The sequence below is a fragment of the Rhamphochromis longiceps genome, linkage group LG2 (genome assembly GCF_057381845.1).
Source record: "Rhamphochromis longiceps isolate RC_006_pf linkage group LG2, R_longiceps_female_GT1.1, whole genome shotgun sequence".
In the NCBI taxonomy this organism is placed as follows: Eukaryota; Metazoa; Chordata; class Actinopteri; order Cichliformes; family Cichlidae; genus Rhamphochromis; species Rhamphochromis longiceps.
The window spans coordinates 13,926,928-13,941,243 of NC_140558.1; the positions used below are offsets into that span (position 1 = coordinate 13,926,928).

A 14,316-nucleotide genomic window follows, 5' to 3' on the forward strand; every position below is an offset into this window, starting at 1 on the left:
TTTGTGTTTGTAGAATCCAGTGAGACAAAGAATCGTGGAGCCGTGCACGGGGCTGCTGACTCTCACCTCGACTAACTCATCAACCTTGAACGCAGCGTCTCGTCTCTGAGAGGAGAGAGGGCAGACTGTCTTGGTTGTTATGATTCCCTTTGAAAGGACACTGTGGGTTTATTGACACCACTCGAGTGGGCTTTTCAAGGCTCGGGGGGATGTGTAATTGGTTTTCTCGTTTGTAGTTTTCTCGAGTTGTAATGAGACGTTTGCGCATTTCCTCGTCTCAGCGGCTCTCGGACAAACTTCCTGCTGTTGTCAGGCAGTAGGACGCTGTCAGAACATTTAAGTCTGGAAAAGCAAGTTGTTTATTCAGCCAGTGTTTGAAGCCAACTTTCCCCCAGCAGAAGGTTTCTTTCACTTTGTTTACTTCCTGCAGTCTGCCATCAACTCGCTTCAGCTTTAATCTTCTCTGCTGCTTTAATATCCGGCAACACGCAGACTGATACACGCAAACACATCCACTCAGCTTACATCGATTCAGAACACAAGAAGAATCTTACGCTGTAAACTAACCCCGACAAAGTGCAGTAATTATCAACAGCGAGGAGAATGTAAAGCAGGAGGCTGCAGACACCAACCAGGCCTGAGTAACACTGATTACCTCTCCATCATGGCACCTGTTAGTGGGCGGGAGATATCAAGTGGTCATCAGAGTTGATGTTGGAAGCTGGAAATATGTGTGAGCGTGAGTATTTGGCTCAGGGCTCACTGATGATGCACTTGGGAAACGAAGGCTGGTCCGTGTGGTCCGATCCAACAGAGTGGTTGCTGTAGTTCACTCTGCAGGAAATGTTCATGCTGGTTCTGATAGAAAGGAGTCAGGATACACAGAGCATCACAGTTTGTTGTGCATGGAGCTGCAGATCAATCAGGGTGTCCATGCTGACCCCTGACTCTGATAGCAATGCGGTTATTAAGTGATGACATATGAACACTGCTTCCGGGTCCAAACTACTCTGGGTTTTTAAGGTTGTGGTGTTTTTAACATGTTTTAATGATTTGTATCTTGTGCTGTTTAATTTCAACAAACCCCATAAAAAAAGTCAGTGATCACTGTCAGCCTCGCTCGGTTTTTATCATGTTTTCATGCCTAAGTTTAATTAATTTCCTCAGAAATTCAACATGTCCTCAGTGAAAATCAATGAAAGCTCTTTTAGAAGTGGAACAACATCTAAAGGCTCATCAGAAATTATTACCCACAATGCACACATTCACTCTTTACAGCTTCTATACCGACTCAAATTCAAGCTGCTTGCAGTGTTGATGCAGTGTTGAATCCATGTTGAGCTCTGCAGTCAACTCTCACGAGCAGGTTTTCCACGTTCTGTGATGACAAACACGTCTCCACGTCTTCTGTCTGCATAAATATTATGAACTCTAACTTCTCGTGTCTCTCTGCTCCCTCTCTCCAGGTCCGCCTGTCAACGTAACCTGCAACATTTTCATCAACAGCTTCGGGTCCATCGCCGAAACAACAATGGTGAGCTGATTTATTCTCCATATCACACCTCGGTGTAAAGACTTTCACATCATTTATTTGTCACTTTTGTCTGTGTGGATTCGGACGGTCGGACAACTAATAGAAACTGTCACGTCTCGTCGCGGCTGTGTTTCCGCTCGGGTAACTCCGCCCTGAAAAATTCAATTAATTTAAACGAAAGCTTCACCGATATTCAGCACATCCAAAAGTTTCACTTTTATTTCCCTTTAAAAATTAAAAGCGTTCTGCCCTGTGAGCATTTCGAAATTTCTCTGCCTCATTGACCCCGTCTCCCATTTGCTACACTTCATTTGTTAGAGCGCATCACTGCCGCGACCATTTGCATAACAACGTAGCGGCCCCGTGCCTGTTTGTACGCAGTGGAGTGGAAATTTACGCTCAATCATTACACAGAAAACCCATTAGTGCTAATATAACTGAACCAGCAACCTTCACAGAGCAACAAGGCTCAGAGCCGATATGACACCAACCAACCTCTGTGTGTCTTCGTATGTGTGTGACAACAGAGGCTATTTCAGCATCCGCTGCCTCTGTAAGTGTTTGTAAAAACGAGGCACGCTCGTGCCGCTAACCTTCAAAACATACATGAATCACTTCTTCATCCAATGAGAGCTCTGAACTTGTCAGCTGTGTGAACCTTCTGCAGGGCCTCGGGCACATTCGCAGATTAAACATCGTTCAGCGTGCACACGTGTAATGTGGTGTTGTGTTTTTTTACTTTGAGGAATTTTGCATCTAGTAGTAAAAGGCTGTTTTGATCAGCGTGACCAAGCACCCCAGAAAAGTCCTTATTTTCCTCCCTGTTTGCTTTTGCCCGAGCAGCTTTAGAATTTAACAAACACACAAACACTCCTGTGAAACAGCCCACAGCTCCCTGTCTCTGGCAGGTAGTACTGTTTGAAAAACTGGTTTTCAAGGCCCTAAAAGTTGAAGGTCAAAGGAAGGTTTTATGTTCTGCCATCCTGTTAGCAAAGAAAACATTGTAAAAACACCAAAACAAGAGTGCATTTTTCCTGCGAGTCAGATCCAAAGTCTTTCAGTTTACCTGTGTGCCAGCGAGCCCATTAAGTTGACTCAGTCTGACACGGTGTACACGTTCCTGCTGCTGCAGGAAATACTGACAGTAGTGTTCAACAGCGTGCCGTTTCCCACTGTTTAACTACTGTTCCAAACAGAAACACAGTGTCCTGCTGCTAGGGGAAATTGCGTAGCCCATTTTGAAAAAATATATGACATTTATCTCATCCGAGTGAAAGAGCTCGGGTAATAGAGAGAGTCCAGAAAGTTGTGAAAGACAAAAACTGTATTGTTTCTGGCATTTAGCTTTAATTCAAAGTGAGGCCGCAGTGTCAGCAAAACTCAAAGAGACAGCACCAAGGAATCCCAGTGAGATGCATCCGTTGACCATTCATGACATCACCTCACTCCCAAACCACAGGAAGTAACCCAGGATTTTCCTTGATCTCAGATTTGGAGGCCTCAGATCTGGTCTTGCGGTTGCTACTTCACAGCAAACCACACACGGATCGTTACCAATGAGTATACACCATATGGACAAAAGTACTGGGCTACACCACTTCATCTATGAATTCAAATCAAGTGCCTGGCCATGCAGTCTGCCTCTACCAACATCTGTGACACAGTGAGAGGAGTTCACTGAGCACAAGACAAGACAAGAAATGTGTGTCCTGTTAGATATTCCACTATCAGCTGTATGTGGAAGCATTTAGTAACCACAGCAGCTCAGAGCGGGCTTGCAGCTGAGGCTAGTAGTGCAAAGACGCTGCAGAGCTCCAAACCTCCTGTGGCATTACCATCAGCACAGACAAAAGGGGGGGGGGGGGGGGGGGGCAGGAGCTTCGTGGCTGAGGGGCTCCTGTAGGTGTAATGTGAAGGTGGCCAGTGCCTCATATTACATTATTACTTTAAAAATAAACATAAGACCAGGAAAAAAGAGGGAAACACGTGGGAGAATAGAAATGATAAAAGAATAATGCGTTTGGAAGAAGAAAGGATGGAGGAAGGAGAGAAGAGCAGAGAAATGGTAGAAAGGAAGGAGGAAGGAGGAAAGAAGGACTGAGGCAGAGCCGAGCAGCAAAGATAGACATCCCACAGTACACACACACACACACACACACACACACACGCACACACACTGGTGGCTTCTACAGATCCTCAACATGCAGGAAAAAAATCCAGATTTTCTCTCTCACAGAAGCTATTCTATTTATCCCCTTTGTATACTTTATTTATATTTGTCTCTGTATTTATATGTGTGTGTGTGTGTGTGTGTGTGTGTGTGTGTGTGTGTGTGTGTGTGTGTGTGTGTGTGTGTGTGTGTGTGTGTGTGTGTGTGTGTGTGTATATATATATATATATAACAATTCTGTAACTGTAACTTCGGTCGTTGCTGTGCTTTTTTTGGAAGTCGAATTTCCCAGAGGAACCCACCCGAGGGATTAATAAAGTTCTATCTTATCTTATCTTATCTTAAGCAAAATCAATGGAAAAACTGAAGAAAAGAACACTTTGTGGCAGTATTATTCATTAAAATGATGAGCAGAAGAACACAGAGAAACTTTTAATACCTGTTCAGCTGATGTCCCGCACCTCACCTGCTTCAGTAAAGCTCACTGGGTTAAACAGGTGACCTACTGCACAGGCCTGAGCTTGAATCCACCCTCCTCCTCTCTCTCCCACCTTTCTTATCCACTCTCACTTGCCCTGTCATAACAGGGGCTAAAAAGCACAATTAATATTTACATATAAAGTCAGAGTTATGTCATAGAAGTAGACCACACATGGAAATGCTTCACGCTCTGGACACACCATCTATAGACCAACGAGACCAATTTACGGTGGTTTCCAGTGCTCGGATAAAGTTCTGTGAGAAAATGAAAACATGTTGAAGATCCAATGAGAAACAGAGACCTGAATGAGTGTTTTGATAATGATATAGAAACCAAATATAACAGACCATAGAGTCAGTCCACGCACTGCAGACCACAGTCAGAGCTGGTGCTCTAATCTCTCAAATGGTGGATTATAGGAAAAAGCAAAGTACTGATATAATTGGATTTATCAGCTTTTATCAAAGCAGAAAATCCATTTTAAACCTCAGGAGGCGAAACACAGAGCGAGCAGCAGCAAGGACGCTGTTCACTGCAGTGTGTAACCACACTCCATGCTCAGCACACACACACACACACGCACGCACATACACACACACACACACGTCTAGCTATGTTTGTGAGAAGTATATTTTGTGTTCCTTACCCAGAAACATCACAAAACCAAAACCAAAAAATGTCTAAACCTCTAAAATGTCCTCGACGGGTCCTCACAAAGACATAAGTGCACACGTGCATGTATCCACCGAGTTGCTGGGGCGGGTCGCTGATAGATGGAGTGAGTAGAATGGCGCAGTGCTCGCTAAAGTCCCACCAGTACACGGCTTTATTCCTGTTTCAGCGCTCTTCCCACTCACTCTCTCTCTCACACACACACACATACACACGTGCACACACACACACACGCACACACACACAAAATCTCTCTTCATTCTTTCACACTTCCTTTGTAGCACACGTGCACTTACAGCGTGTAAAACACACACACTGAAACCTTAAACATCTGATTACTGATTATTGGAATATTAAATCATAACTAAGACATGTATTATATTAAAAAGTGTTGAGCTGCTGTTTCTTTTCTTCTTAACACAGGTCATACATTTTGATATAATTCCGAAGGTGATAAAACAACTTTTTAGCCATGCAGCATGACAAACAGCTGGGTTTATATTTTAATTGCGATATTCTTGCACAGTGAACTCAGCCTGTTAATACCCAGAGTACACGTTTCTAATACCAAAGCATATGACAGAAAATATAAACCATGTGATCATAGTATGAGAGTGAGCTTCAAGCTTTTCTTTCGTATATATGTCAGGTTATCTAAAATGTTATCCTCATGTGCACTAATGAGTTTTATCTCATTAATTTGGACTCGTGTGCATAAATGTGCACTACGTGTGTTTGTGAGTCATCGAAGGAAGAAATCTTACAGTAAAGTAATCTGCCGTGTTTTTGTCTGTGGAGTCAGAATAAAGGAATGAACTTTGTGAAGTTTTGTCAGTGAAAATGCATCAAAAGATTCATTTTGTGCTCATATTTCATACAGCGCTGATCTAAATGTTACCCCGGGACAGAAAACCAGATTCATTTCAGATATATAACCGCTGTCTTCCACTGATGTGCTGCAGCTCTGTGCCCTCCCACTTTTCTTTCTCACATGTCTACAAAATCATCATTTTCCAGTTTTTGATTTGTGACTTCACATTCATGGGAAACTGTAACCATCTCAAGGCAAAAGTTTCTCATCATCAAACAGGTTTCAGGTGGGTGATTTAATTAGAAGTTTAAATTGGACACGCCAAGCTCGAACGGTCCAGGTCTAACGCGTCGGCACCCTCCTCGCCTCTTTCGAGATCCGGGCAGAGGCTTGCTTCCTGGATTTCTCATAAACTGTTCCGACATCTCACAGTGCTGCAGGCGCAGCGTTGGCTTTTTCCCAGGCCGCATGCTGAAGACAGCATGTTTCCCTCTCCACGCGCAGATGTGCCACCATAATGTGCGAGCCTCCGTGACCTCCTACCTCCTCCTGAGCGCCGTCCAAGGAGACGGCAGGATGTTATGACAGGCATGGAAGTAGAATGTGGCTGCCGCTGTAGTTGTTGTTGCTGCAAGAAGAAGAGGAGGAAGAGTATTGCATCCTTTCATGCGTGGTTTACTGCCTGAGTTTAATACATGCTGAAATGAGCAAGGTATTGTGTAAGTACAGCAGTTCCTCTGCTGATGGTTTCATAACAGCACATCGACGGTAGATGGTAATGTCAGGGTAGCACTTAACAGTCCGACGGCCTCATGTCTCGTTCTCAGATAGAAGGATTTAATATGAAGCTGCCTCAGTATAAACGTTTTTAATAAATGAGTCATTTGCTCTCCTAACGCTGAACTATTCCCTGAAATGAATCGTTTGTGCATTCAAATTACTTTGCCCTCATTTCGGTCTGAGACAGATTTGATATCCGCTTGCTGATTTCTGCATTTTAATGTTTGTCCATCTGCAGCCACGAGGAGCCTCTGACCCATAATGATGAGGTTTTATAGACCAAATGAATGTGCAGTGTGACCACTTTTTCCAGTGAAACAATTAAATGCTTTCAGGGCATTTCAAAATAAAATATCTTTGCAGATAGAACATTAACTGCAGGGTGTCTGTCTCTCAGGCTGAGAAAGCTCATAATCAAAAATGCAAGTAAACCTCATTTATCCATTTTGAAAAAATATATATTTTCAGTTCATGAATTGAAAGGAAAAGCTGCTCGCTCTGCTCACTTTCAGAATTAAAATCACAGATTGGATTCTGTTAGGACTCTGAAGCTCATTTACACACAATAAATCAGGTTTAACCTTTACTATATACTGCAAACTAAGACATGCATTTTCATTTTTGGGCACTTTTAATGTTTTTCTTTGCAAATGCATATAAGCATGGATTAATCCTTTGTAGACTGTGAGGAGTAGGCTCAAAGAGTTAAGGTTAGAGTAATATTAGTAATAGTATTCAGTCTGATAAATGATCATAAACGTACCCTACCATTGGAAGCATGTTGTTACCAGTGCTTCTGAGAGCAGTTGGACGAACAGACTGGTACGAGTTTGTTTATGTCTCATATTTGTTAAAAGGAAATGGACATGTGCGTTATTCAATGTGATCACGTAGATCCAGTGAGTACATGTTTTAGATTTACTCACACAAACTGGCTACAGGTTAGAGATGTTTATAAACATTCAACAGCAAACAAACAAACAAAATTAGAGCAAATACAAACATCAGGAGCACAAACATGACTGGACAGTGACATAACCATAACCACCCCCATCTAAGGAGCTTGGAAATAAAAGTGTCTGGACTTCTTTAAGTTTCTTGAAGACGTTTCATCCGAGAAGCGTTTTAAGCTCAGGTATTTAACCCTAGTGGGAGTGTCCCTTAAGAGGGTCGTTGGCCCACTATTGATCATCTGCACCATCACATGAGCCAAGGTGTGAAAAAGGTGTGGGTCATTATCAGCAGAGGTTTCAGGTAAAACCATTGTGAGACCTTACCTCATCCCATCATGTGACTTACTGAGATCAAGATGTGAGTGGGTGCCTGGGGAGGTTCTCAGACAGTTGGTGTTGTGAGCCCCACCCTCAGTTTCTCTGATGACAGGGATGACAGTGTTGTTCTGTTTGTGATTCTGTTTCTCCATAGTTGGTTTCTGACCTTTTTCCTGTGTGCCTTTGCTGATTTGATGATAACCATATGTTTTAAGAGCTTCCTTTACTAGTGTGTGTTCCCTCTTTTCCCCTTCAGGCTTAGAGGGAACATTTTCTGCCTGGTGTTGTAGAGTCCTGATTACTCCAAGTATGTGTTCCACAGGGTGGTGGGAGTCAAAGAGAAGAAATTGGTCTGTGTGTGTGGGCTTCAGGTAAACTTTAGTGTTGAGGTTTCCATCCTCCTCCATGCACACAGCACAGTCCAGAAACAGCAAACTGTTATTCTTTGTGTCTTCCCTGATTAACTTGGATGTTTCAATCCACTGAGTTGATGTGAGCAGTGAAGGCTTCTACTTCTTGGGTTTGGATTTTGACCCAGGTGTCATCCACGTATCTGTACCAGTGGTTAGGTGGTGTCTCTTTAAACGAGCCCAGAGCCTTTCTTTCCACTTCCTCCATGTAAAGGTTGGCTATAATAGGTGACACCGGGAGCCCATAGCACATCCACGTTTTTGTCTGTAGAAACCCTCGTTGTGTTTAAAATATGTGGTGGTGAGGCCGAGGTTTAACAGTGTGCAGGTCTGATCGGAGTGAAGCTGGTTCTGCAGTCTACACTGCCTAAGTTGTATGCCAGTGAAGAGAGAAACCACATCAATGGACACTATGGTTTCACCTGGATCCAGAGTAAGTTTCTGGAAATTGTTGGTGAAGTCAGAGGAGTTTTTAATGTGATGGGGTGTGTTCCCCGCAGGGGGCGCGAGGATGGTGGCGAGGGACTTGGAAATGTTGTAGGTGGCTGAGTTTATGCTGCTAATGGGACTCCTTCTTTGTGGATCTTCAGAAGTCTGTAAATAGAGGGTATATCACCCCCTGGGTACAGACTGGGTACAGATTCAATTCAATTCAATTCAATTATTCACAAAATAATTCACAAAGATTCACAAAGCTCATAAACAGTTGAACACAGACGATCAATACAATGACCCTGAGTGTGAGACTTTTTTATTTCGAGTTTATTTTTTTTTAAAAAAAGGTGAGTGTTAGCACAGTTCAATAACCTCATGTAGCATACAATATTAACACCGTTTGAGTGTGGCGTGTTAGCGGGACACAGAACTGAGGAGAAATCAGGACCACCAGTGGCGGGACATAGCAGTGAGAGGAGTGTGGCCAATGCTACAAAGACTGTGGATTCACTGAGATGACCCTGAGCTGCAATTCACTCAACACATACATAATAAAGTTAGCAACAAAGGCAAATGAATATAAATAAACAGTGTAAGACTAATTCACAGTGGTAAACCAAAACATTGAGAGGGCATTTGTTTCCATTGAATTTGACCATGTAGCATTTTCCGACCTACTGCAGCTACAGTTGCTGCAAATCGTCAAGCAGCTTTGCAACCCCCCTTTACTCCAACATTTCATTAATGTGTTGACTTCTACTCTGCTCATAGAACGCCATACCACTGGATATACATTACTGCAGATGGATACAGTAATCTTCTTTTGACTGCAGAGAAGCCGACTGACCTGACATGTGCATGATGACTGAATGTTGATTATGTCTGCCAGGTTTGGGTGTTTTTACCCATTTGATTGTGGTGTAGAACTGCACAATGGGGCACTGGTTCTAGTGGAGTCCTGTGATCTCTGAGTGCCCTTCTAGTTATCTTTGTTTTGAGAAACTTCATCAGGTTCCTGTCTGCCCAGCTTTTGCCCTTTCCAAGCTGATATCAAACCATAGGCCCGTCAATGACTGATGGTCCTGGCATACACTCGCTCTGCTCCTCTGTATTTCCTCGTTGGCTCTCTGCATCAACAGACGCTCCTCATCTCGGCTTCATTTCAGGATATTCATCATATTCTCAAGCAGAAGAAAAGGCGACTCGTTTGAAAGGTCAGGCTCATTTGTTTCATGTGAGATATTCAGTGTAATAAACAGTGATAAACGGCGACTGGGGCTCACTGGGGCTGATTGCCATGTGACTGCATTTCACACACATACACACATGTACGGCACTGTGGCTCATTGCTCCTTTAAATGCCACCTGCCGGGGCTGCTGGCACGCCGTACCTCGTCCCTGCAATGCTTTTCTGCTACGCCACGCCGCTTAATGATGGCTCCAGCCTGGCCGGAGTGGCCAGGCTCCATGTTCTGAGAATAATTGACAATTAGGGAGATGGAGGGGCAAGCTAAATGCCATCCCACACTCAATACAGAGACTCCATCTCTGATTGTGAAGCAGGAAATGGAGAATGGGTGGTGGAGGGGTTATACAACAAAGCTCTGCGGGAGCAGCGGTTCATATCTTCTACCTGGATCGATTGCACTGCACATGCAGAGAATTTACAGAGCAGTGTGAGAAGGGGGGAGACACGGGACAGAGGCAGAAATGTGTCGATACAGGTGATAAAATACAGGGAAACCAGTGTAAAGGCTAGTTCTACTCTAACGCATAGAAGAAGGGAACGATCTGAGGGACAGAAAAAATCAGATGATCCTTTAAATGCTCAATGATTTACTTTAGTACAGCCACTAATTACAGAGATTCAGACAGCATCTACTGGAGACTCTCCACCCATCCCTAACCTTCAACCAAACCATGGTCTTTATGTGATCTCAGTCAAATTATTTTTATACCTAAACCTAAATCAGTTGTCCGTGTTGTCATACTGCAACCACGTTTCCCACACCGCGTTTTAATTTTGAGGTGAAATGAAGTAAAAAGCCTTTTGAGTCTAGGGCAGACGGACTGTCATGTTCAGTCAGGTCTGACTGTGCGAGAGACGGTGGAGGTTAATTTCTGTGCTCTGTTTTTGATCTGACATCCATCGATTCAGACTGCAGCTGGATAAAACCTATTGAAACCAAAAATGAACATTCCAATATGTGATCCAGATGAGCCATAATCAGCAGCACTTATGAGCACTGTGTGCTGACAGAGCCAATCAGAAGAAAAACTGAAAGTGTACATTCAGAGCCGCCTGAATGCAGAGCTCCTTGTTTAAAATATTGCCCATATTTGGTGAGGAAGAACATTTAAGATGAGAATTGTAGGAGGCTATATACACTAACAAAACTTAACTTCCTCTTGATTGTCCTTTGTGGCCAGGATGTGTACTCATGTGTCATGAATAACACTTTTTTGTCTTTTAATCAAATGTAATAAAAAAAATATTCTCTTGTTTCTATTGGCCATTAAGCACAACATTTCCATCTGTGTTCTTCATCGTCTCGCTCCACATCCATCTAGCTATGATTTCTGGCAACACACAACCCCAAGAACAAGTGCAGAAATACAAATAGAGATTGTGAAAACAAAAGCACAAAGCCGAGTAGTTTGAATACCCTGAGGCTGAGCAGGATCTGAGAGATCACACAGGTTCACAGACAGGAAACAGATCTGTGCTGTAGCTCAAGGCTACAAGTCACCACCATCAGTAAAATCTCCTACATTCACATAAAGGAGGAAATGACATATGGATAAAGACCCATAACCACCTGCTCAGCTCTGTCCTTCACTCCGTTGCTGCGTCTGCCTGTATCTGTCGATCCAGTCCTCCATATGGAGTTACAGCTTCGTTAGTCAGCGGTGCGGTGACCCTTGACGAGCCTTTTTTCTCCCTTTTCCACATTTTCTTCCCATGGATCCGTGGATATATTTTACATCCTTCTGTTCAAGGTGTGTCAGTTGTGCTTTACAGCTTTTGCTGTTACGTGTTAATTTAAGGCTGAAGTAGGCAAAAAAACCCAAAAAACAGAATAACATTACAGCGTCTTTCCTACTGCTCTCCACTGTCTGCCCTCAGCACGTGTGTCAACATACGACACCAACACATCGTAACAAACCACTACAACACACTCACATGTTCAAGGAAAATTAAGTTAGCAGATTATCCACACAGAACAAGAACAGCGAGTGTGAACTCCAGCTGTTACCAACTGCGTAACTACGGTTTTATGAATATGCTTCATCCATATGAAGACGCTTTTTTAATATTCATTATCAGACTCTCCTTTTAATGAGTTTTCTTGCTTTTCTGGGTTGCTCTACAAAGCTGGAAAAACACCTTTTCTTGCAGTATTTTCTGGTATTTATTACACTTTCTACTACCAGCAGCCACATGCACACAGATCTGCATTTGTAAAATGTCCAATGGAAACTTCAGCTGTGTAAAAACACTTGGCCAAAGTGTCGCTCATTGCCTAGATTTTGTATGCAAACCAGGTGCAGTCTAGTTTCCTCTCAAACCACTTCATCTATAAGACACAGAATTGTTTTTGAAACGTTTTGCCCAATCATTCCCCAAAATTACCACCCACTGAAGCCTTTTCTCTGCCAAAGCAGTTTCCTTCCCACCTGCCTAGTCTACTTCAGGGAGAATTTGGACCTCCAAAGAATGCAGCAGTGAACATGAGGATAACATGAGAGAAAAGATAGGACTGCCAGGCTGTGAATGTGATAGTAATGTCGACCGTTGTGTATTCCACCAGGACTAACTATAGTGCCATGCAATAATAAATGAGCTTCAGACCATGCCAGATGTTTGAAGATGTTCAGTAGATGTTCCTTCTGCCTTCTTGCCCATACCTCTAACACTTCCATATCCTCTGTGTCTCCTTGCAGGACTACAGAGTGAACATTTTCTTGAGACAGCAGTGGAACGACCCTCGGCTGGCCTACAGCGAATATCCAGACGACTCGCTGGACCTCGACCCCTCCATGTTGGACTCCATCTGGAAACCTGACTTGTTCTTTGCCAACGAGAAGGGGGCCAACTTTCATGAGGTCACCACCGACAACAAGCTGCTACGCATCTCTAAAAATGGCAACGTGCTCTACAGCATACGGTGAGTGGAGGATTGTTTTATATTCCAACTGTGAGAGAGTGGTTATTAAACGGCTCACAGCACCATCTTTGTTAAGATTTCTGACTGTCACCTGCTGACAGAAACTGAGAGCAGTGACCTCACAGGTGAAGGAAATGTTGGGGTAAAGAGCTCAGCCAGTTGTGAGGGGCTCAGAGTAGAAAAGGAGCACATTAATGTGGTTTGGACATCTGTCTGGGATGCCTCCAGGATGCTTCCTGGGCTGTTTCAGGCCCGTCCTACTAGTAGGAGATCTTGGGGCAGACTATGTCTTGGCTCTTTAGGAACACCCAAGTATCAGCTAGTGGAGCAGGAGGAAGTCTAAGCCTCTCGGCTTAGACTGTGGCCTGGACTCGGATGGACTGATAGTGAGCTCAGTGCTCCTACAGATAGATCACACCTGTACGTGAACAAATTTGTTTGGCACAACAAAGCATTCAGACTATCTTTCTGCTTGCTACTACTGCTGGACAAGACGGGTAGAAGAGCACATCAGGAACTTTATAATTTAGAGAAGAGCGATAAAGAAAAGTTTCACACCGGGATGAAGAAGAGTGTTTATAGGATGGGATGTCGTACTGAAACAATCAGTTATAAAACTGTGATAGGAAATAAAAAGTGACTGTCCTGCTCTGACTTCCTGTTTATTGCATTTCACATACCTCCCTCCTCTGCTTCAGAATTCTATTATTGCGTCAGAGTTGGAGGTTTTTATTTCCTCTACTTGCTCACTTTTTTTCTCTTTTTATCTCCAAGACATTCTTTTCAAGGCTTTCAGAGTTATAGCCTCCTTCAGCTGACAAACCTTTTAGCCTGCCGGAGCCTCCTCCTTGCTTTTATTGCGTTTGCTCGGGGGCAAATGAAAAAACGCAGGAGCCATGGTAATCTACTCTGCCTGTTAGTATTCCAGCAGTGTGCCTGATCCATTATCAACCTCAGTTTTCACCTTCATGTCCAGCAGCAGGAGGAGGAGTGAGATTGGCCCTTCTGCACTCTGCCTCCTCTGCTGCTTTCATTTTTTTAAACTTGACAACATCAGAATGAACCCTCGGTTGATCAGCTTGATCTCAGAGGCGACAACACGACTCGGGATATTAAACCATCCCGGGGGAAGGGGGAAAAGTGGGTGCTGTAAATGCTGTTTTCTTTTTTCTATCGTCATCACTCATCGGCAGAGCAGCACAAGGGGAAGTCATGACTGATGCTTGCTTCTCCTCCGGCATGAAAGCAAAGTTTCTGAGACTGGATGGCCAGATTCGCATGTAGTGCAATCTCCCGCTGCACTTCAGACACAAGCACATGCTAGCACTGAAGTAATATAGAGTCCCATTCGTACTTTATCAAAGGGAGAATTTATGCACCGGCACCAGTTTGCAACTGCAGTCAGCAACACCCTACAAAACAAGAGGGAGACCCCCAAAGATCAGACCCCATTCGCAGCACTCGGCCACAGTAGAGACAAACTCTGTTTCAACTGGAGGAGACCGCCAGCACCAGGATCTGGGTGGGGGAGAGCACAAATGGCAAACCTGAGACCCAGCAGCTGCAGAGAGCACTCACTTTCA

General features: G+C 43.7%; 1 protein-coding gene across 2 annotated transcripts in view; it reads left to right on the top strand.

The window, feature by feature from the left end:
- Nucleotides 1-14,316, top strand: part of glra1 (glycine receptor, alpha 1) — a 128,090-nt gene that overhangs the window by 59,760 nt on the left and 54,014 nt on the right. For both annotated transcript variants that reach the window (XM_085418118.1, XM_085418107.1), the window contains exons 3-4: nt 1,467-1,534; nt 12,510-12,733. In XM_085418118.1, the coding sequence (XP_085274244.1) occupies nt 1,467-1,534; nt 12,510-12,733 (292 nt within the window). The remainder of the gene's footprint in view (nt 1-1,466; nt 1,535-12,509; nt 12,734-14,316) is intronic.